This window comes from Myxine glutinosa, chromosome 6 (genome assembly GCF_964187855.1).
Source record: "Myxine glutinosa chromosome 6, kmMyxGlut1.1, whole genome shotgun sequence".
Classification (NCBI taxonomy): Eukaryota; Metazoa; Chordata; class Myxini; order Myxiniformes; family Myxinidae; genus Myxine; species Myxine glutinosa.
In genome coordinates, this window is record NC_136266.1 from 73,832,176 (window position 1) to 73,856,661 (window position 24,486).

The 24,486-nt window shown below is 43.3% G+C and overlaps 1 protein-coding gene across 13 annotated transcripts in view; it reads right to left on the minus strand.

Moving 5' to 3' along the window:
• LOC137429976 (supervillin) overlaps positions 1 to 24,486 on the minus strand; it is a 205,371-nt gene that overhangs the window by 108,203 nt on the left and 72,682 nt on the right. For 7 of the 13 annotated variants that reach the window (XM_078780015.1, XM_078780012.1, XM_078780013.1 and 4 more), the window contains exons 3-7: positions 19,552 to 19,619; positions 13,068 to 13,113; positions 12,057 to 12,193; positions 4,531 to 5,401; positions 1,901 to 2,494 (exon numbers count right to left, since the gene is read on the minus strand). In XM_078780015.1, coding sequence (XP_078636141.1) covers positions 1,901 to 2,494; positions 4,531 to 5,401; positions 12,057 to 12,193; positions 13,068 to 13,075 — 1,610 coding nt within the window. In that variant the 5' untranslated portion in view covers positions 13,076 to 13,113; positions 19,552 to 19,619. The remainder of the gene's footprint in view (positions 1 to 1,900; positions 2,495 to 4,530; positions 5,402 to 12,056; positions 12,194 to 13,067; positions 13,114 to 19,551; positions 19,620 to 24,486) is intronic. The other 6 variants (XM_078780018.1, XM_078780016.1, XM_078780017.1 and 3 more) reach the window with 2 other exon arrangements.

The window sequence follows — 24,486 nt, forward strand, 5'->3', positions numbered from 1 at the left end:
ATTATGGGTAATAGAAAAAGTGTGTTTGCTGTGCTTAGGAATACTTATAGGAATAAAGTTCACATTGATAATCTGTGCAAGGAAGAAATATACAAAAGGCGAACGAAGCTGTTTTGCAAGACAAGACCAGATGGAGTCTCCAGTAGGCACTAGCATGATGGAAACACCATGTCTACACTCTTTCATCTAAGGCTGCTTATCTTTATGGCCTGTGTTGAAATGTTAAACAGATGTTGACATTGATCAGAATGATCTACATTCTACATTGCAAACAGATCTACATTGCCCATGGGTGCCAAACTGTCTCAAAATCCTGACCCCTCCTGACTCCTCAAGACTTCTGGAATTTTCTTTTTTTGCAGAAACGCTATAAAAGAACTAAATTCAACCGAGTCGGGCAGAAGTTTTGCTTGAGACGTTGTGTTGTGTCCGTGGTTGTGTTTGCCGGCATAAGTGTATTGTTAACTTTGTTGTAATTATCGTTATTTTCAAGTGAATCTTCTCCAGATAATAAATCTTCAATACTTGTTCCTGGTGTGTGTGGACATTCAATCTGTGTGCACCCACTACAGTGATGTAATAGACACTGGGTAAAACGGTCGTAAAACACGGATTTCATTTTTTATACGCCTTTACGTCTCTTTAAACTTATATTTAAATTGAATTAAATACTTGAACACTGTAAAACAGAAATCACCTTCATAATACTTCCATGAACAATGACAATGCTATATATCGATATATAGCACGAGAGGGCGTGGCATATGAGAGGGTGCATTATCGTAGTGAAGAAGAGGCCACCTATATGGCTACATACAAGGCGATTGACGCTGCGTTCTATGGTGATCAATAATGTCTCCATCTTCTAAACAGTGACTCAACATCATCTTATTACAGTATATATGGGTGATGTGCTCGCATAAGATCCTCAGTAGCACCAAACTTCTGTGGGGTTTTTCAAATTATTTTTTAAACCATTATTTTATTCAAATTGAACTGTTCTATGTTCATGTTCTATAAACTCTCTAGATGTATTCCAGCGATACAGTGAGGATTTTAAAGGAGGTATGGAAAGCAATTCAACACATGGGCACATTTATCAGGTGGAAAACAATCTGGGTACAGTTTTTCCCAATTAAGCTAAAAATGTCAATAACTTTGCTCCATATTATCCTATTGACAAAATGCATTCAAATGGCACAACAAGGCACCATACTCAAATGGCCTAGCTGGAACCCTGTACACTGACTATACCATACATGTACATGTTGTCATAAGTAACAGATAGGTATTATTACTAAAATATAATAATTTGAAACAGAAGTATTGTCTGTAGTTTATACCATCCCCAGAAATATAAACAACACAAGTACCATGTACACCATTATGAGCAGGATAAGTGAAATAGTAAGGACATTTAGTGACCTCTTGACCTCCAGTCATGTCAGAATGCAGCAAGTGAAGCAATTCTGTAATATTCTAATAGAGAATTGCAATATAAACCCACTGTTCCCTCACTATTGAGAATTGGTTGAGTCCGTACAAAGATATTCACATCTACGTTACCTCCACCCATTATTTCTTTGCGGTCGTCATACCCTCCATCGTGTACATAGCAGCCTGCAACTTCAGAGCTGGAATTGTTCCAGATGGTCCCTTCTGCAAAAATATCATACCAGAAAGCTGTATGAGTTGTTCGCTCAACACTTTGGGCAACACCCCTACTAAAGTTCAGGCAACACTAAAAATTTGGGCAACACCCACTACAAAAGCTGTAGGGGGTTTTCCCAAACTTCTTTATTTTGGCCCGTATGAGAAAAAGCTCTTGGACTATCAAGCCACATGCAGTGAACACACTCTTCCATGCAAGCAGCAGGCAGGCTTCCACAAGGCGACATACACATTCGATTTGCTGTTGGCCCTCAGTGTCTCAGCAAAGAGGCTGCGCAGCTCAGTCACGGAGATACGTGTCCCCACTGATACCTCTGCTTCTCCATCTTTCTGCTGTAGCTCTTGGAATTCATTCAAACGACGAGGTTCCTCCACCTGTCGGGTTGGTTCGACACAGGTCCGAATGCATTCTCGGCTGATTCCGGACCGAACGAGACTTTGTACGCGCGTGCACTGTCGGCTTGGCTGAGAGCTCCCAAGTCCATGAAGGAGCCCTCCACTATTTTTTACAATGCATGACCCTTCAGTCATCTTCACCAATGGTTTTAAGTTGCTCGGTGTGCTTGGCCAGCCAGCACCCGAAGAATGCGCCCGCTCTCTGCGTTTCAAGTCCCGATGTGTGTTCAGCAAATTTGAGCTGCCTGTTGTCTTCACGGGGTTGTCTCTTATCCATGTGATCCCTGAGTCTCCTCCACCCAGTACGGTATGTCTCCTGTAATCCTCGCGTGGTCTTGGTTCATGGTCCACATATGCTGTGAAGTCAGGCTGCTTGCCCAATGAGAAAACAGAGTTTCCATTTCTTGCGATGGCGTGTTTGTGTCCTCTGTGTATTCCCACACAATTCAATTCCTTTAATCACATGAGTACAATATCTAAGAATAACATGTTGGTCTTAAATTTCATCGACACACTCTTTCAAAAAAAGATGAATAAAATGTCTGCCACAAGATGTGTCACACGTCAGACGTGACTTTTAAATACAACAACAAACAAATCAGACGAGCAGGTGGAAATGATAAATAATAACAGAAAAATAATTTTCTTTGTTAACAGGAAACTTTGTGAAAGATAATAATTTAAGAGGATACGTAGTTTCTGTACTGGAGGAAGTCTAGCATAAATAACGACTCATCATCACTTTCAGTTATATGGTCCTCCACCCTCTCCTCCTTTTCTTCATCCTCCTCCTCCCCCATGTATTCTTTTCTCTACTCTCATTAACCCCTTCATTCCTCTTTCTTTCCACCTCTGGAACAAACTCCCACACTCTTTTCAATCCCACTCCTCCCTCCAGATCTTCAAAGCAGCTGTTCAACACCATCTCATATCTTCCCCCATCCAAAACCTTGATCTTTTATCTTCCCGTTAATCCATCGCAAATCCACCTTTTTCAAATTCCATTTTCTTTCCTAAAAGTCCATGTAGTGTCCATCTTGTTTATCCCATGTACCCCACCCCAGCCCTCTCCCTTCCACAGATCTCCCGATGTCCCTGTTCTCTACTGTTATTGTACTTCCCTCTCTCTCTCCCCCTCTTGTCTCCCGCTGCTTTTATTATATGTTTCTGCGTGTTAGCTCTTATATGAGCCTCGACTTATTCTACAATAAACCCCTCCCCAAACCCACCAATTCCATTACAGGTTAGTTATTATGTTTGTTCCCCTCTCCCAGCCCCCAGGTTTCTGAAGGGCACATACGACGGTCTGCCAGGTATCTACTTCTGGTGAAACTCCCAAATTCCAGACTCCTTCTCACCGCCATTCATTTATTCCTCTTTTTCCCACCTGAGGAACCAATTTCCGAAGTCTGCTCAATCCAATTCTTCCCTCTAGGACTTCAAGATGGTTGTTCACCATTACCATCGCACATCCATACTCAGGACCTTTCCTACCATCATTAACTGTCCCCAAGCCCACCCATCCCCCCTCTCCCTCATTTTCGGTTTTTGCTCCATTTATGTTTCATATCCACTTTTTTTTTTCTTTTTTTTTTCTTCTTTTTTTTAATGTTTCATATCCAGTTTTCTCTTCCTCTTCTTTGCTGTATTTCAGTGTGTATCAATCTTGTTCACCCGCGTCACTTGTTCTCATTCCTCCCTCTGCCCGTTTTTCCTCCAAGTGTCCCTCTACCCTGATGTTGGTGTGTTTCCCTACTTTCCAGTGTATTATTTTGTTCTGTTCTGTTCTGTGTTTTAGGTCTTCCATGAGCCTCGACTTTTATACCAAAAAATTAGTTGGTTTACCCGATTGAATTGAAATGATATAATTAATGGCCGAAAATATACAATTGCAAAGCTTAGTCGAAGGTTATGGTAGACATTGACATCTTAGTCACTCAGCATTATCAAAATGTTCTCTACTTTACCTATAACTTCATGCTGAATGTATTTGGAGAAACTCACACTGAACCCATGTGGAAGATTTGGGATTTAGCCAGGGAATTTCACAAATGGTTTTGCCTTCATACATAAATACAGTGGGACCTTCACGGACCGCAGGCTTTACTTCCCCAACCTCATATGACCGATTGTGTGCTCCACAATGCAGGACCCCCTGCTGGCATCACACCAGCTTGGACTGTTAGTAGCATTTGGAGCCAGAGCAGAGAGCTTAAGGAAGAGTCAAAGTGAAGATAAATTTGATGGCGAGATAGAGTACAATTGAAAAAGTAGTAATAACTAATGTTTTTGTAGACAAAGTTAAATTGTTTCTTTCGTTGCGGATAACTTTCCTCAGGCAAGCTACCAAAAGCCTGGTCAGGATGTGTTGCAAAATTGATTTTCACTTCCACCTCAGCAGTTTCATAAGGTAAAGTGTAGGAAAGAACACGCCAAGACAAAGAGGGAAGTTAAACACATTACCTGAGTGCAGACAAAACCACGGCGTCCGCCGAAGGGTGTGTAACTACTTCTTCAGTTCTAGACGAGGTTAAAATGGCTTGTCGAGAGTCCAAAGATGGAGAATGGTCAATACTTGTTCTGTCGTGGTTGCTGCATGGAAGCCGAGACACGTTGGTGATGTTTGAACCTGCAAACTCTTCTTGCTGTTTCTCGACCAGGGACGATGACAGGAATCTGCTCCTTGGTTCTTCCCTCCTACAAGTTCTACTTTCCAAGGGGAGGTGTAACTTTACTTCTTCCATCCCAGCTGGTGCTTTGTTTTCCAAAGGCACTGGCATGTTCCTGCGAACCTGTGCTTTATGCCCCCATATTTGGCGACATCGAAGTGTCGGAGAATCGGATGAGTCTTCACGTACAACAGGATCCTTCAGAGTCGCAGCAGATGGACTTGCTTCCTGTAGCACAACGTCTTGCCTCCTGGAAAGGCTCACACGCGTTTTGTAATCCTCCTGCATTTTTAATGTGATGCCAACTTTCCCAGGAATCTGGAGCTTTGAGTACGAGGTCGAGACCCTTGCTGAAGCCTCTGGTGGTGATACGATATTCAAACATTCATTCCTTTTCGGTGTACTCCTCACATCGGCGTCATCTGGGATGTTTATTCCAAACTGCTCAGCCAACTGTCTCCGCCGTTCTGCCTTGTATCGTGCAATCCTCTCAGCCCGAGATTCCAAGTCACACGAGGTGGTGCAGGCTGGAGGTGCAGGTTGGCTCTCAGGCTGCGACGAGTGCTGGATCATCCTCCCTTCGGAGGACTGCTGCGTTGAGATGTTGCTGCTTCCAGGGACAACGGTTGCCTTTGTATGGCAGATCTTCTGGGGATGGAGCTGACCTAAGGCACAGTACAGTGAACATGATAACAGACTCACAGGCATTCTTGTTGCCTTATTCCTTTTCAACATAAACAGTATAATGTAAACAACTGTCATAAGCAAGTAGCTACTGAGAAACTCAAAGCACAAACTGACATGTTTGCATACCATTATGGCCTGCGATGATGATGATATCATTTTTAGACTCCTTTGGGATTGTGCCCATGTTACCATAATTTACAGACACTATACCCTCGTTGCTTATTACCCGTGCATGCCACACCCAAATGGTTTTCCCAAGAGATACGTGCAGACTAGGCCTCATTCCATAGCAAACTGTTCCACTCTCTTTGGCACCAAACAGCGGATGTCATCTCCTGGCGTCGTTTCCAAACTCTCCCCTCTAACAAGTGCCTCCTTCCTTTATGAACACTTAAATATCCATGCCCAGTGTTCCAAGCAATGAAAACATTCCACCACGAACGAGATCGTCGGCTCATCAGCACTAAATAATTATTTTCTCCTTGATCTTGAATGGTCTTCGAATACTATTGCGTTCCATCGTCACTCCACCAATTTAAAATAAATCTACCATACAAAACACTGTGTGTGTGTGTGTGTGTGTGTGTGTGTGTGTGTGTGTGTGTGTGTGTGTGTGTGTGTGTGTGTGTGTGTGTGTGTGTGTGTGTGTGTGTGTGTGTGTGTGTGTGTGTGTGTGTGTGTGTGTGTGTGTGTGTGTGTGTGTGTGTGTGTGTGTTTGAGGAAACTGGAGAAAATGGGATTTTGGAGAAACTATGTTTGAGGTTTACAATTTAAATAAAATTGAATATGGGATGTTGTAAAATTAACATCATTTACAACAATCCTTTAAAGTATTTAAGTTTAGGAACAACCGATACTGTACAATTAATTCAGTGTGTGTGTGTGTGTGTGTGTGTGTGTGTGTGTGTGTGTGTGTGTGTGTGTGTGTGTGTGTGTCTGTGAATGAAAGAGAGGGATAGAATTGTAAGGAACAGAAATGAAAAAACGAGGTGTGTGTGTGTGTGTGTGTGTGTGTGTGTGTGTGTGTGTGTGTGTGTGTGTGTGTGTGTGTGTGTGTGTGCGTGTGTGTGTGTGTGTGTGTGTGTGTGTGTCCTTAGGTTTTAAAGAATTTGAGTAGTGCTTTAGGAGGGATTTGAGTGGGGGGGTTTAATGGAAAATCTTTGAACATGACTGTGTATCAACCGGTTAAAAGATCTAAAAGACTCTGAGGACCCAAAAGTCCCCAAGGACCCAGAAGACCCCAAAGACTTAATGGACCCCAAACACCCAAAATACCCTATAGACTGTTAAAGACACGAAAGACTATGAAGATCCAGAATACCCCAAGGACCCAGAAAACCCCAAGGACTCTGAAGACCCAAAAGACCCCAAACACCCAAAATACCAGAAGACCCAAAATCCCCTGTAGACTGTTAAAGATACAAAATACCATGAAGACCCAGAATACCCCAAGGACTCAGAAAACCCCAAGGACTCTGAAGACCCAAAATAAGCTGTGGATTGTTAAAGGTAAAAAAGACCATGAAGACTCAGAAAATCCCAAGGACTCTGAAGACCCAAAATACCCTGAAGACCCAAAAGACCCCAACGACCCAAAAGACTGAAAAGACCCTGAAGACCCAAAAGACCCCGAGAATCCAAAAGGCCCAAACAACCACAAGGACCCAAATGACAAGGAGGACCCAAAAGACCCCAATGATTCAGAAGACCCCCAAGGACTCTGAAGATCCCAAATACCCTGAAGACCCAAAAGACCCTGAAGACCCAATGGACCCCAAACACCGAAAAAAACCCCAAAGACCCAAAAGACCACAAAACCCCTGAAGACTGTTAAATACCTAAAATACCAGGAAGACTCAAAAGACCCAAAAGACCCAGAGGATCCAAAAGACCAAAACAATCCCGATGACCCAAATGCCCCAAAGGACCCAAAATACCCCAAGGACCCAGAAGACCCAAGGACTCTGAAGACCCAAAATACCCCAAAGACACAAAAGACATTGAGGACCCAATGGGCCCAAACACCCAAAACACCCTGAAGACCCCAGATACCCTGAAGACCCTTAAAGACCCTGAAGACCCCAAGGACCCAAATGATCCAGAGGACTTAGAAGACCGAAAAGATGGCGAAACCCCAAAATACCCCAAAGACACCAAGACCCTTAAAGATCCAAAAAACCACAAAAACCCAAAAGACCCTGAAGACCCAAAATTTCCCAAAGACCCATAAAGACCCCGAATACCCAAAAGACCCCAAGACTCTTAAAGACCCAAAAGACCACAAAGACCCAAAAGACCCTGTTGACCCAAAAGACCCTGATGACCCAAAAATACCCCAAAGACACAAAAGACATTGAGGACCCCATGTGCCCAAACACCCAAAATACCCTGAAGACCCCGGATACACTGAAGACTGTTAAAGACCCAAAATATCACAAAGACCCAAAATACCCAAAGACCCCAAAACCCCAAAAGACCACAAAGACTCTAAAGACCTGAAGACCCTTAAAGACCCACCAATTTGGGGAAAGACCCAAAACTCATAAACACCCCGGAGGCCCAAAAATACCCCAAATACCCTTAAATATCCCGAAGACTCAAAATAACCTGAAGACCATTACAGACTGTTAAACACCCAAAAGACCCTGATTACCCAAAATACCCCATAGACCCAAAACACCCCAAAGACCCTGAGACCCAAAATACCCCAAAGACCCTTAAAGACCCTGAAGACCCCAAGGACCCAAATGATCCAGAGGACTTGGGAGACCGAAAAGATGGTGAAAACCCAAAATACCCCAAAGACACCAACACACTTAAAGAATCAAAAAAAACACAAAAACCCAAAAGACCCTGAAGACCCAAAATTGCCCAAAGACCCATAAAAACCCCGAATACCCAAAAGACCCCAAGACTCTTAAAGACCCAAAAGACCACAAAGACCCAAAAGACCCTGATGACCCAAAAATACCCCAAAGACCTTTAAATACCCTGCAGACCAAAAATGTCGAAAAAACCTTGAAGACAAAAAAGACCCCAAAGACCCAAAGGACCCAAAGAACCTTAAAGACTGAAAAGAGCCTGAAGACCCAAAAGATCCCAGTTACTGAAAGGATCGAAAGACCCAGAAGACCGAAAATACCTCAAAAACCCAAACATACCATTAAAGACCAAGAAGACCCAAAAAAACCCTGAAGACCAAAAAGATTGAAAGGACCCAGAAGACCAAAAAGCCCCCGAAGACCGAAAATACCCCAAAGATCCAGATCGAGGGACCCAAAATACTCAAATGACTCAAAAGACCTAGAGGACCCAAAACTCTAATGACCCAAAAGACACCGATGAACCAGAAGAACCAAAAGACACAAAAGATGCTGAAGACACTGAGACCCAAAATATCCCAAGGACCCAAATGACTCAGAGGACCCAAATGATCCAGAGGACACAAAAGACCCCAAGGAATCCGAAGGCCCAAAAGAAGAGTAATTATGCCTCTTACATTGGAATTGTAGACGGTGGCTTGCAAACTGAGCCTCAAGGTCGGTGTACAGAAGCGGTTTTGTTTTAATCACAATAAATACAAAGCACAGGGAGGTCAAATTTTCTGCACGTGATGTGTAATGCGCGCAGAGTAAAACGAGTGTACATTTACATCTGTAGGATGTCTAATAAATAAAGATGATATAAGCACCACTGACACTAGGCCCAGACTTCAGACTTTGGCATGCTCATGTGGCTGTACGTCAAAAACTGTTCCAAACCGTCATTTTTGACAGGCTTAAAACTCGTTTAAAATAAATCGCAAAACTTCCGGAAAAATTTTGTGATCAAAGGATGGCAAAGTGTGTAAGTTTCAGTTTCCTGTTTGTTTTTAACTCAAATCCATGTGGATTGAAGTTCATTAAACTTCCTATCACTGAATCTCAAAAAGTGTGAAAATAATTGGATAGCACCATGAACAGTGTATGTAATATGTGAACCTACGTTCGAGGTCAAATCAATTATCCCTTTAAATCCAGAACTTTCAGGTTCCTGCAACAAAAAATCGACCAGGTTCTGGGTCAAGGTACATTTAGATATCTCAGTGTGAAAAAGCAGGGTATTTGTCAAAGCTTCTGGTCCACCAAGGACCCCATCAAGGTACCAAAGTGTAGGTCTCAAAAGAGTAGAGGAAGCAATTGAGGATGGTAGAAAGGTACAAAAAGACTGGTAAAGACTTGCTGTGGAGAAGTTTGAGTTGGCACACAGGAAGTGGAAAGTTGTCCCGGTGGTGGTGGCAGATGTGAAGTCTGTGCATGAACGGCTGCCGACGGACAATGATTTACGACCACCAGGCTTCGCTCAGGCCGTGTCCTGTGCTTGGCCTGTGCCCCGGGTTCGAGGTTGCTCAGTCTACGGTATGCGCTGTCACCTGACCTGACGTGCATTCCTTTACGTCTGACCACCCACTGGGTGTTGCGCACAAGGTCGAAGTTCTTCTTTTGTGGTCTAGTAAGCACATGTTGAGCCTCAGAGCTGTTCTGCTATGGAGTTTCTAAAGGAGTTGACTGCCCACAGGGTTTAGGGACTCTCAACATGCACTCGTGTGGACTCCGCACGAACCTCGAGAGAACTTCCAAACATTCCTACCTTTGTACACAGAAGCTTCCTTCCATCGGTGAACATTTCAACTCCTGATGGTACTGTGAAATACAATTTTAATCGGTATGTATCTTTTGCTGCACTTTCGTATTTTGTGTATCTGTGCATCCGTGTATGTGTTTGTGGTTGTGTGTGGAATTTCAAAACGTATGCATTTGGAATTTGAAAATTTACTCAACTCATTTGTTCTTCTTTTCTCGCATCAGTGGAATCAACTTCCTCAGTCTATCCAATTCCATTCTTCCTTCCAAGGTTTCAAGATGGCTGTTCAGTACCTCCTCCTCTTCTCCCATGAAAAACCCATGATCCTTTCTACCCTCATTAACACTCCTCAATCCCACCTCTTCCTTTCTAGGTTATCTCTCCCCTCTCCCCTCATCCTCCTTTCCGTTTTTTGTTCCATTCCCGAAAAATTCCCATTCTTCCCCTCCTCTTTCTTCACCCCCATAGTTCTGTGTTTGAGCTTGTTCACCCCCTCTGTCTTCCTACTCTGCTGTTGTTGCATTTCCCCATCTTCCACTATGCTCTATCTGTTCTGTCTTGTGCTCTAGCTCTTGCATGAGCCTCCACTTTGTATTGAAATTTGTTCATGTGTATTCCTTAATCGCTAATGTTAATTTCATCCATGCTGAGTGAATGATGCCTTGCTGTGTACACGATGTGTGCAAATCAGTCGAGCACCAAACCCCAGCCTTATGTCTCGATGCCGAGAGCTTTGCATTGCATTTGTTTCTTTTTCAGATCCACGTTCCCATCATGTGATTGCACGAAAACACAATTCTAATCGCAATTTGAATGTCTCATTGCTGGGCACTAGATTCTTCACAACTCACATAGAATGTCAAATTGAATTATGCTTTAACATTCATCGTCAGACGTTTAGCAATTTGCAGAACAATAAACTTGAGATTTTAGTCTTTTGTTCGATTGGATCGAGCCTCATTCTTTCGATTCATTCTTTGAATGCATGTGCTGTGTGTTCCCTGACGAGGAACTCTTGAACGCACGATCATAGGATCCCAAGCAGGCTGCCCTAATCATTAACAAATACCAGGCTAGCTTTCCCTTCGTATATGAAGAAAGCCATTCACAAGAAGCATGTGAACCACCTGGTCATGTGAACCACCTGAAAGAGGTAGGGAAGAAGCCGCTAAAGAGGATTAACTGTCTCGGAAGGATGGGGGATGTTTCACCGTCTCTTATCTTCCCCCATCCAAAACCTTGATCTTTTCTACCCCCGTTAATTCACCCCAGATCCACTTTTCTGAAATACGGACTTATTTCCTAGAAGTCCTAGCTGTGTCCATGTGTTTTTTTTTACCTCTCCCACCCCCCACCGCCCCCTTCCCAAGCCTCCTCCCCCCAAGCCCTCTCCCTCCCACAGATCTCCCGATGTCCCTGCTCTCAAATGTTGTACTTGTGTGCTTCCCCTCTCTCCCCATCTTGTCTCCCGCTCCCTTTATTTCGTCTTATGTGTCCGTTTGTTTTTTTTTGTCATTAATGTTAGCTGTTACACGAGCCTCAATCTTCTATACAAAAAAAAAAAAACTGCTCGGTTAACTCTTGTGACCACAGCAGTTGGTAAAATTAATTGCTGTTGTGATCATTCCTGATTGCAGTGCAGGTCATTTTCCACATCACTCCAGGAATAAGCTTCATGGAGTGTATGGCCTTTCTCAGAAAAGATTAAGCGAGCTGTCATGTCTGCATTTGGGGGAGGTCTCTGTGTCATGCAGTCCTTATCTCATGGAGGAAAAGCCAGGCAAATCCCACATGCCCCATGATGCAACATCCCCATCTAATTATGCCAACATGCAATAACTAAAAAAATAACTGAAAATCATGTCATCACGGGTCAGGTCCTGTGGAGTGCAGACGCAGCTGGATATGATGAATAAACAATCCATTCCTCATTCGAACTGCTACCATCATGAGCATATACATTCGATTAATTATAAGTGCATTGTTGGGAGTGAAAAGCGAAAAGCTCACCAAGTCCATTGGCAATCTCATCAACACGTCCTAGGTCTCCTGGTTGACCAGACGGCAGGACCGTGGACTGGTGATCACCTCCAAGCCTCAAGGTCTCATTCACAATACCTTCCATGCGTCTCGATAACCGTTCCTTCCTGAGTATGATGAAGAGAACAGCGACACTTGCACTTTTGCAGAATGGTAACGTTTGAGGTTATGCTTTGAGGGCATTACGTCATCTCCTCCAAAGCAACGGCTCTTGGCTCCGGAACAACAAGGATAAAAACAGCCAACTAAACGTTTTTTCTCAAGCACTTTACTGGTGACATAAGCAACAAATTAAGTCAATTGCTCAATTTTTAAATGAAACATTTCTTTAAAAAAAAAAAAAAAAAAAAAATATATATATATATATATATAAACACTAAACATACTGTTAGCAACAAGGCATAACACGTAATGCCATCTACTATGAAGAGAGGTTGTAGAGAGCATACATGACCTACTTTCAGCACCCAATTTGTATCTGTGACCCAATTGCAACTTGACATACACACAAGAGGTTGTAGACAGCACACAGGTATTTTATTTTTTGTTTCTGCTAATTCACACAGGACAAGAAGACATCAATGAAATCTCAAAAATGATCTTACACACCTCGAGTGGAGACAGGACGATGCAGCAAATTGCTAGAATCGGGTTGTGGGAAAGTTGACGGAGCAGGTGGCCACACCTGACTGATGGAGCGTAGACACCGTTGGCCTTTCCCCGCTAATCATCGCCCAAACATCACTGCCCATTAATGTGTGACGCAAACAAATGATTGTCCCCTTTCGTTGCCAAAGCAATCATTACATGCTGCCATACATTGCCCTGAGCATAATGCGATTGCCCAACTCATCCTTCTCGTAAACAAGTTTTCACACAAATTATTCTGTTTACTGCTACTAGGTGAGAGCAGTCGAAGGAACCTGATGTCCTTGGGTGAGAGAATGAGTACACTTACGGTTCCTGCATTCGATCACATACCTGTTCATGTTCCAATCCAGCTCAAAAGCTTCTCGCAGTTTTGAGACTGTAAACAAGATTGATGCAGAATGAGAAAAGTACATTTAACCTTTCATTGTTACATACTCCATGTCCTTGTTTTTATCACAAGGGAAGGCCACAAACTATCATGGCAATTATTTATTTTGTATGCAGAAATCAAGGCGAATGGAAGAGCCAAACTGCAGAGAGAAGAAGATTCACAGACTGACGAGGGCTCAAAAGAGAATGGGGAGACAAAACTATACACTAGCCAATGAGTGGCAGAAAGGAGACTAGGCCTCATTCCGACATCCAATTGGAGGGAGCAGAGGGGAATCCAGTAGAGAGTATAAAGGGGTCACCGAGAGCAGAAGTGATCAAAGAGGGGTACGGGAGAAATCATGAGGGGACAATGGGCAGCACTTGCGCGAAGGACTGCGGTGGAGGAGAACGAGTCAACAAATGAAAGAAGTCGTTTCCACAGACAAGACAATTGTGGGATGAGGAAACAGAGGTGGGCAATCAAATATAAATCGAATTCCGTCGGTTTAAATTTATGTGGATTTAAACCATGCCAAAAGTGGTTCGAACAATGAACGAGCTGGTTTCAGCACATGTAAATAATTGTGCATCTCTGTGGAGCTAAAATCCTCCACTGGTGATCAGGAAGCACCAGGTAATTACCGCAAGGGCTGAATGGGTGACAGAAAATGACTGGCATGATCACGAGTAATTGCCCCCGCAGAACAATAACATGTAATCACAACTCTTATTCAGGCCAATTATTAACAATTTTGGCAGTTATTCAAAACTGAAGGAATCACCGATTAGCACAGTTGCTCACCAACTAGGAAAATTGGAAAGAGGGTCTGGGGGTAGGGAGTATGAGGGGAAGTGTGGGACGATTGGGGAGAAAAGGGCAAGGATTTTTTTTTTGCAGCATAGCCCATAGGGCAAAGCTGTCTAGAACAGTGTTTGTCCATCTGTATGTATGTATGTATGTCACCTCAAACGTATACCAATCAGAGCTGTGGATCTGGTCACATGACAGGGTGATGTGATTAGATTACGTCTGATGTCATTACGGCGGTACGGCGGCTGACTCTCCACACACCGTCATTTTGATTTATATGCCCTTCATGCCGAACATATTGTCGAACCTGTCATACATCACAATCACCATGCTCTACCTTTACGTTTTTCATTCAGTGTGAAACACAAACAAACCGATTGTTAAAATGACCATCAAATATCGAAAGCATCGACGTTACGGGTCTTCCAACAAAACGGTACGTACCCAACCCTTATGGAGTATAATCTAGATTACAGTAGATCTTCCCTCAGTTCTGTAAGTAAAACTTACCTCACGGTAGTCGGGATTCCTCCAAATTTCTTTGTTTAATGTTATAAAAAGCATTAGCGACTGTTTAAAACGCTAATCATGTGTTTGTGGTTCACAATATTTTAAAAGCCTGGCTACGCTGCTGTTAGACTTTCGGCCTTGTTTATACAAGACTAGCTGAAGTACCCTGCATTGCTGGGGAGAGGGGTGGCAGGAGGGGGAGGGGAGAGGAAGGGAGTGGAAGTGGGAGGGGAGGGGGGTTTAAGGGAGAGATATACTACATATACATATTTTGGTGGGGTGGGAGGGTGGCTTTGACAGGCCCCTCCGTTTTGGGGGGAGGGGAAAGGGGAAGGAGAAATTTTTTTCCTGTGGAAAGAATGCTTTAACCTCAGTGTTTGTTATCCAGGTAAAAAAAGGAAATTGTAATACCCTCTGCCACCAACACAAGGGAGTGCGACACGGTACACATTTACATAGAGAATTCATGCCCCTCTCCCGGCCCGCCACACCCCTGCATGAGGCCGCGGCCACATAGACTATGTTACCCCCCAGACAAAGTTGTACTTGCATTTGTATATTTGTACCCTGAGTAAAGTATATAAGCATTTATAGTTGGAGTACCCGGCGTTGCTCAAGCGAAAAAGAAACATTAACATATTTGAAATGAAGGCAAATATAATGGAAAAGCAATTACATCCAAATCAAAATCCATCACAAATGTCAAATCATTATTTTACCTTTTTGTTGAATATCTGCTGCTGAATGTGAAGTTGATCACGTTTCTGACTTAAGTTTGATGACTTCAGGAAGAAGAAGAAGACTTACTTCCAACTTTGACAGCTACCAGAATTGTTTGATTGAATTTGATTTGTTTGATTTTTTGTGTTCAAATGTCTGGTAATTGTTTTGTATTTATTTATGCGTATGTGTACTTGTATATAACTGTCATTAATCAAAAAGGTTTTGGCACTATAGAGCGATTTTTCTTTTAATCTCCCAAAAGATCGACCTTTTTTTTTCAAATATATATATATATATTTTGGCTAAAACACTCCCTGGCACTCACTGACAAACACCTGAAAGTTTGACGAAGATCCGTTCAGCAATGTCTGAGTAAAAATGGCGACACACACACACACACACACACACACACAAACACACACATACACACACACACACACACACACAAACACACACACACAGACACACACACACACACACACAAACACACACACACACACACACACACACACACACACAAATGGCTTTTTTATAGTATAGATCGAGTCTAACGGAAGGTTAAGGTGGCAGAGAGTAAAAAGGCACCAATCTGGTGATGGGGCAAATGGAGCCACAAATGGACAAGACAAGAAAAGGAAGGAATGAACAGGAAAAGATTGAGGGGATGCAATACAGTGTCCTGCAAAGCAGAGGGTTAAAGGGGTATAAAAGATCATGGTTAGCATTAAGGGATGACATGAGATGGCAGTGCAGTGCCTGCCTGAGGTACTTGAGTTAAGAGTGTGATTAAACCACATCAGAAAGGCAAATCAACATTCCTTTTTCATACATACAATGGTATGAGAACTCATACAATGCACGGATCAAAACGTAACAGGACAAAAAAGGAACAGCAGAGATGCACGCAAAAGGAACAGGAGAGACAGTGGGTAAACGCCAACAGCAGAATTTAAGGCCCAGTTGTAGGAAGACTTAACCAAAAATAGGCTTGGGGAGAAATGGGGGGGGGGGGGGGCAGGAGAGAACACATAGGGTTTTTTTTGTTTGTTTTGTTTTTTATATACAAGATCGAGGCTCGTGTAAGAGCTAACATTAATCACAGAAAACACAAACGGACACATAAAACATATAATAAAGGGAGCGGGAGACAACATGGGGAGAGAGAGGAAAGCACACAAGTACAACAGTAGAGAACAGGGACATCGGGAGATCGGAGGGGTGGGGCCATGGGATGGGGGAAGGGGGTGGGACAGGAAAAAAACAAATGGACACTGCTAGGACTTCCAGGAAAGAAGTCGGTGTTTCAGAAAAGTGGATCTGGGGTGAATTAACAAGGGGAGAAAATATCAAGGTTTTGGATGGGGGAAGATAAGAGATGGTGGTGAACAGCTGTTTTAAAGACCTAGAGGCAGGAGTGGGATTGAAGTGAGTGAGGGAGTTTGTTCCAGAAGCGGGTGTCAAGAAGAAAGAAAGAGTGAAGGTGAGCAGAGAGTCTTGATTTTGGCAATTTCACGAGAAGAGGGTTGCTGACAGATCTTGTGTGACCTGTAGGAATATTTGGGGGACAGAGCACAGACAGAGCTGGGGAAGCTAGGCTGGAGAGGAGTCGGTAGAAGACAGAAAGACCATCTACCTGCCTGCGGTGAGTGAGTGAAAGGCCCTCAGAGTTAGCTTCATCGTGAGAGACCACAATGATTCTGAAAGCTTTGGTTTCAATAGCGTGAAGCCGAGCTAGGTGTGAGGCAGGAGCACCAGCCCAGAGGGGACAGAAGTATTCCATTGAGCTGCGGATGAAAGCCTTGTATGTGGTGAGGAGCTCAGGTGTGCCAAGGAAGGACTTTGCACGACGGAGGATGCCCAGTTGGTGACTGGCTTTGGAGGCCAGCTTGGAAATGTGGTTTTCCCCTGGAAAGATCATGGCAGATAGTGAGACCCAAAAGCTTGAGTGACATAACTTCTTGGAGAGGATTGTTGAGAAAGTAGATGGGAGGGTTGTCCAGTCGGTCTTTTCGGAGAGACAGAGAAAGAGTGTGAGATTTGTCAGGATTGAAAGACATGTTCCACTTGTTTGACAAGTCTATTATTTTGTCCAGGTCTGCAGAGAGTGAGAAGGCTGCAGACTGCCGATCTGAGGGATGAGGAATGGAGCGGCAGAGAGTGGAGTCATCAGCAAAGAGATAGAGAGGATTTCCCAGAGAGACGGAGAGATCATTGATGAAGACCAGAAAAAGCACAAGGCCCAGAACACTGCCTTGGGGAACTCCAGCCTGAACAGGAAGGGGAAATGAGAGAAACCCCAGTCAGGGCCACATGCTGACTACGACCAGAGAGGAAGTCCGCAAGCCATGAGTGGAGATTTCCATGGATACCATAGCAGGAAAGTTTGGTGAGCAGGGTGGGGTGCCAGACCGTATCGAAGGCACGAGATATGTCAAAGGAGACAGCTCTGGTTTCCTGTTTGGCTTTGAAGACCTCCATCCATTGTTGCAACAGCAGAAGCAGCATGTCCAGAGTAGAATGACCTGGTCTGAATCCAAATTGATGATCCGAGATCAAGCCTTTGGAGAAGAGGAAAGATTTGATATCCAAAGCAATGATGGATTCCATGACTTTGCTGATAATTTGGAGCAGGCTGATTGGTCTGTAGTTGCAATGCTCTGTTTTTGCACATTTTTTGTGTAAAGCGGTAATGTTTGCTGATTTCTAAGCTGATGGCAGATGACCTTGAGTAAAAGAGAGCATGAACAGAACAGAGAGAGGGTGTGAAAGAGCGGCAGAGCAGGATTTTAGGACCTGCGAGCTGTTGCCGTCTGGTCCAGTTGCATAATCAAAGTCGAGGTTTGACAGGTTACGGTTTGACAGGTTACGGTTTGACAGGTTAGGGTGGACAAGATGCTGCGAAACAGAAGGAAATTAACAAGGGCAGAAAATACCATGGTTTTTGAATGAGGGCAATCTAAGATGGTGTTGAACAGCTGTCTTGAAGAACTGGAGGGAAGAATTTGATTTACGAGAATGTGGAAGTGGAAGAAAAAAGAGGAACGAATGAGTCGAAGTAAGCATTGAGCCTGCATTTGGGCAGTTTCATCAGAAGGTGGTTGATGGTTGACCCGGTGACCCCTAGAGAAACGTGGCGGGGGAGGGGGAGGGCCAAGCACAGAAACAGAAGAGGATGCAAGACCTGAAAGGAGGCGGTAGGAGACAGAGTGACCTGTTTGCAATGGCGAAGTGATAGGACCATAGACTCAGCTTAATTGTTGGAGATTCCAAATATTTTGAAAGCCTTGATTACCATGGGAGCAAGCTGAGCAAGATTTGAGACAGGGGAACCATATCAAAGGGGAGAGCAGTAATGTAGCTGAAGATGAAGGCCTTGTAAGTGGATAGAAGTTCAGGTGTGCCAAAGAAAGGCTTTGTACAATGGAGGAGGTCAGTTGGCAGCTGGCTTTGGAGGCCAACTTTGAAATGTGGTTTTCCCAAGAAAGATGATGGCTTATACTGAGACCCAGGAGTTTGAATGACTAAACTTCCTCAAGAGGATTGTTAAGAAAGTAGATGGAAGAGAGCTTTGCCAGATAGTCCTTTCAGAGAGAGAAAGTGAGAGTGCGAGATTTGTTAAGATTGAAAGACAAATTCCTAGTGTTTGACTAGCTTGTGATTTTTCAAGTTCTAAAGAGAAAGAAGAGGGTGCAGACATCATCAAATAGATAAAAAGGATTTTCCACGGAGTCAGAGAGATCATTGATGAAGATCAGGAATAGGACTGGGCCAAAAACACTGCCTTGGGGGTCTCCAGCTTTGACAGGTAGAGGAAATGAAAGGATTCTGTTGAGTGCCACTGTTGTCTACGGGAGTAGAGGAAGTCAGTAAGCCCCAAGAGTGGAGATGACCTTGGATGTCATAGGCAGAGAGTTTCGAGAGTAAGGCATGATGTGAGACTGTATCAAAAGCAAGAAATATGTCCAGATCGACAGCTCTGATCTCATGCCTGACATTGATGGCCTCCATCCGTTGTTGGGTGAGTATAAGCAGCATGTCCAAGATGGAGTGACCTGGTCTGAAACCAAATTGATGATCTGAGATTAGGTTGTTGGTGAAAAGGAATGAAAAGAGTAAAAAAAGATGGGAAAAAAAGAGGACAAAAAAAAAGAGTGGAGGAAGGAAGTAAGTCTGGATTTTGGGAGTGTAACCCAGATGGGGTTAATGGAAGAACCCATGGGTCTTGGAGTTGCTGGGGAGGGTTTGCCGACATTAGTTGGTGGATGTTAAATATCCCACGGTGTCCTTCACGAAAAGGAGGCGAGCAATCCCCAGCCAAACTAACACTCATAATGAAGCAGTCCCTCAAACCCATTGTGGATCCAACAGACACAGGTCGTTCCAGATATTCAAACCCACCTCTCGATCTGACGGTAATATCACGGCTTATGACAGAGACGGGATCATCAGCCCCATTTCTCAGTGCTCTGTGAGGGATGGAGAGGGTGAAATATCAAGCATTGTTATCGATTCCACACCTTAAACCATTTGTGTATTTTCACAAGGTGAAAGGTGTTGCCATCCTGCAAGTTTCAGTGTTCTCCTGACAATCCTGAGACGCGTCTTTTTGGATACACAAACTTCAAACAAAGTTCCCTCATGGCATAAATGTTGATGAGTAGCAAGTGTTCCAACCACCCGCGGAGTTTGGGGAGGTGGGCAGGAGGGGCAATGCCCCCATTTATATTTTTTTCAGTAGTTTACAATTTAGATAAAACATCCCGTATTTAAACGTGAGTAACAATAATGAACATAAACTGTAGTTGTGATTTCACGTACACTGCAACTACACTAACAAACGGTAATTTTGAAGTCAGACCTAGCTCACCATTATTAGTGCCCTACCGGTGTATACCGGAGGGGACTATAGGTTTGCACGCCGTCCCTCCGTCTGTCAATCCGTCAGTCCGTCAGTCTGTCAGTCTGTCAGTCTGTCAGTCCGTCAGTCCGTCAGTCTGTGAGTCTGTCAGTCTGTCAGTCTGTCGGTCTGTCAGTCCGTCATGCAAAGAACAGTTTTCCGGACTTTTTTTCTAAACGCTTAATGCTAATGATTTCAAACTTGCCAAATGGTTTGCTCATGATAAGTTACAGGTCAAGTTCGAACTTCACGACGTTTCGATCATTTTTGACAAAGTTATGGCACTTTGAACTGTGGGAATTCTGATAATTCTGATGATCCTTAACTCAGTGCCATTTAAAGTTTTAATTTCCTTTAAAAAAGATTTTCTCTGCAATAATATGACCGATTGAGATCAAATTTTCACCATAGGGGGGACTCGGTCTATAGAATATTTTAATGGTAATTATGACGTCACAGGTCACGTGGTTCGGACGCCATATTGTTTTTCGTGAAAACACGAAAACCCCTTTTTCTCTGCAACGGCTGAACAGATCGAGGCCAAACTTTGCAGGCAGAATCGCATACACATGTCGAACAAAAAAAGTCAGCGAGCATCACGTCATGCATCACATGGTTTCAGAGTTATGACATTTTTAAGCATGAACCTTTAAAACCGAGCTCCTCCTTCATTTTTGATCCAATCGAGGGGAAACTTCACAGATCTATTCAGCACGAAAATGTCCTTTTGGAATTTGCGGTAGGGCACGTGGTTTGGCAGATATCGTTAATTAAACGAAAATATTGAAAAAATAGATATCTCTTGAATCGCTAGTACCTCAGACCGTGAGTTGGTAATTATATAATTCACACAGTGCAATACGTGCAGGCCACTCCACGGAGCGACCTTGCGGGCTTATCAACGAGGCGAGGCGTGACACACATGTGTCTCAGCATACATCAGATCAAGTTTGAAAACCAGCATCAACCATGCATAAATTTGCATATTCGATCATTTTTGACAAAGTTATGGCACTTTGAACTTTGGTAGGGGACATGTATTGCAGCGCAATACTCAGAATGCTTGTTAATATAGATGTCCATTTTGCATAAATGTCCATTTTCAAACTAGGCCTATGGTTCCAACTCATTAATTCCAAAGTAACTGAACTCATTCACTTTACTTTTTCAGAATAAGATCCTTTTCACATTTTCATCTTTCATATTGACAAATGCAGGCAGTGTGTGTACGTGTATGCACATTAATATAAACAGAATATGAATATGTGTATGTTTGTATATGTACCAGTGGGGTATGCTAATACATTGTGTAAGCAACAACAAACCGTGCTTTATATGTAGGTACACAATAAATAGAAGCTTTATGATTATAGGCATCACCCACCTGCTGCAAGCTATCAATTTAGGCTTATTTCTTTATTTATTTATTTATTTATTTAGTTTACAGATGTGTTTACTGTTTTTATGTAAATTTTCATTGAGATTTTTATTTCCCAGTTAACAGTTATAGAAATTACAATTTTCAAATGCTACATATTGATTGAGGTTTTTTTGGGGTGTTTATTACATATGCGTTTACAGTTCTTTGCATAAATGTCCATTTACAGATGCTTTCCGCCAGTTCTGGGATTTTTCCCAGTCCCAGTGTATGGATTTTCCCGGCTTCGATGTCAGCTTTCTATGACACTCCGAAGGTACTGACGAAAAGGATATAATTGGGAAGGTATTCACAAGCACAAAGAACCAGAGGACCCTAAGAGACCCCAAGGACCCAAAAGACCCTGAGGACCCAAAAAGACCCAAAAGACCCTGGAGACTCAAAAGACCCAAAATACCCTGATGACTCAAAACACCCCATTGACAAAAAAGACCCAAAAGAGCCATAGGAGCTTGATGACCCAAAATACTCCGCAGATGCAAAAGACCCCAAGGACAGCCTCATTAAAAAAAAATTATATATATATATATATATATATATATATATATATATATGTATACACAGACTTGGCATTTAATATGGAATATTTTTTTTGTGGGGGTGAACTTACTTTTCAAGATGACTTGGAACCAAAAGTTCATTGGAATTATGTTGAAATTGTTCTAGATTTTGTTAATGTGACCTTCAAAAGAAACAAAAACCACATTTGACATTTCGAAGCAAATAAATTGATCCTTGAAAGTGATGTAAACTGATATCGAACTCAATTCACGGACAGTACTGTGTTAAACTTCTGTACGTTTTCCAGAAGTATCTCTTTATTTTGCACATTAGCCAAAAATTTTTTTTAACAAAAACAAAAGTTTAATTACGACTGGGATTACGGACAGTAAAATTACAGTTCAGTACTTCGTGTAACCCCCACGAGCATTCAGGAGAGCACGTACACGTCGAGGCATGCTGTTCACGAGATTTGCCAAGGTTTGGACTGGAATCGCTTGCCATGCAGTGTCAATAGCCTGCTGCAATTCACGCACAGAGGCAGGCTGCTGGTCCAAGTTGTCGATTTGACGCGTTAATTCCGCCCACATGTTCTCTATCGGATTCATATCCGGGGACATGGCAGGCCACTCCATATGCTCTACACCACGGTCAGCAAGAAAGTGTTGGATCATGCGAGCACGATGAGGCCGTGCATTGTCATCTTGGAAGACAAAGTTTCCTCGAAAGGCTGCACGAACAAATGGAAGCAATGTTTCTTCCAGAATGCCCCTGTGCTTGAACTGGTTCAGGTTTCCATTCAGAACAACCAGGTCAGTTTTGCCCCCTGCATGAAAAGCAGCCCAAACGGTCACCCCACCACCGCCAGCTTGGACTCTTGGCACTATACAATCTTCGTTGTAGGCTTCATGCACTTGTCTGCACACTCAGACGCGGCCATATTGATGATAGACCAGAAATCTAGACTTTCCACTGAAGATCACGTGATTTCAGTGTCCCTGCTGCCATTGACGGTGCTCTCTGGCCCACTGCAATCGGCGCTGGTGGTGTTGTCTCGTCAGACGTGGCTTTCTCAGGGGATGCCTGGCACGATAGCCTGCTTGAACCAGTCGTTGTTTGACTAGCCTTCTGGATAAAGGCACATTTGTCAGTTGCTGCCACTCAGCCCTAAGCCGATTAGCTGACTTTGTACGGCCATTGCGGACTAACCGGTGCAGCTGGCGATCATCCCTCCTTGTGGTTCTGCAGGGACGTCCTGACCTCGGTATTGGAGTAGGGACACCCCTCTGAGCATTTCGTTTCAGGATCTTTGACACCTGACCTTGAGTGATGCCATACTGCCGAGCAATAGCACGCTGTTTCATGCCGGAATTTTGTAAAGCCACCACTAAATGACAAACAGCATTGTCGAGATGACGAACCATCTCCAGGGGAAGCGGCAATAACTTTTGTAGACGTGCAGCAGTTGTTTTCCACTAATACAGAATGCAACAACCCTTATATACCCGATTGTGAAGCCAATCGTCAAATGTACCTGTCCGTACATTTTGTCACGCCACCTGTGATATAATCCTGTTATTGACTTCTTGCTGGGACAGACAATCAGTGACATTGTTCTTTTAACAAAGAAATCACCGAAGCGTAAAAGAAACTCACCAGATTGATATACCGAGTTCAGAAAGTAAACTCAAGTCAAGAAAAAATATATATATTCCATATTAAATGCCAAGTCTGTATATATATATATATATCTTACTATAATTCACCAAATGTCCGTCCATCTGTCTGTCTGTCTGTCTGTCTGTTCGAAGGTAACGTAAAAACTGGAGAACCGATCTGAAAGATATTTTGGGTGGGTAATCCTGGGATCTCCAGGAGTAAAATAGGCTATTTAGGTTTCCCAATTTCAGCTTTAGTCTCCAGCATTCTCAGGTTTGGACTCCCGCATAACATTCGCGTTCGCATAACGTTCATTGTTCTCATTGTGATGATGTTGTTTTCCCGGGTGCCGCGCGATCAGTGCAGCCGTTTGTGCAGCACCCGGTAAAGCAACATGTCTCCATCGATCGCCAACCGATCGCTGTCTCCATCGATCTTGCCAAGGCCGTAACAGCTTTCGGCTCAAATTCCTTTTAACTGTTGATTTGGTACAGTTACACGTATCGGGAATTTGGTGCACGTATCGGGAGTACATACGACATAGCGATTGTGAACACGATTATTGATCACGATTCACGATCACGATCATCACGATCATAGTGTATCGATCACGATTTGAAACACGATGGAATAATATTTACCGATATGAACAGTGATGTGGCTTTTATTGAAATTCTAAAGATACTGTTTAGATTTTGATGATTTGCGTGTGATATGACACAACGGATGTTTATATGAATCGTTTAAAATACAAAAAACCTTCAATTTCTGATATTTTGCCTTTTCATTTGGGCTTCCCAATTGGAGCCCCGCCCATAGGGCGGGTACCCTTGCTAGT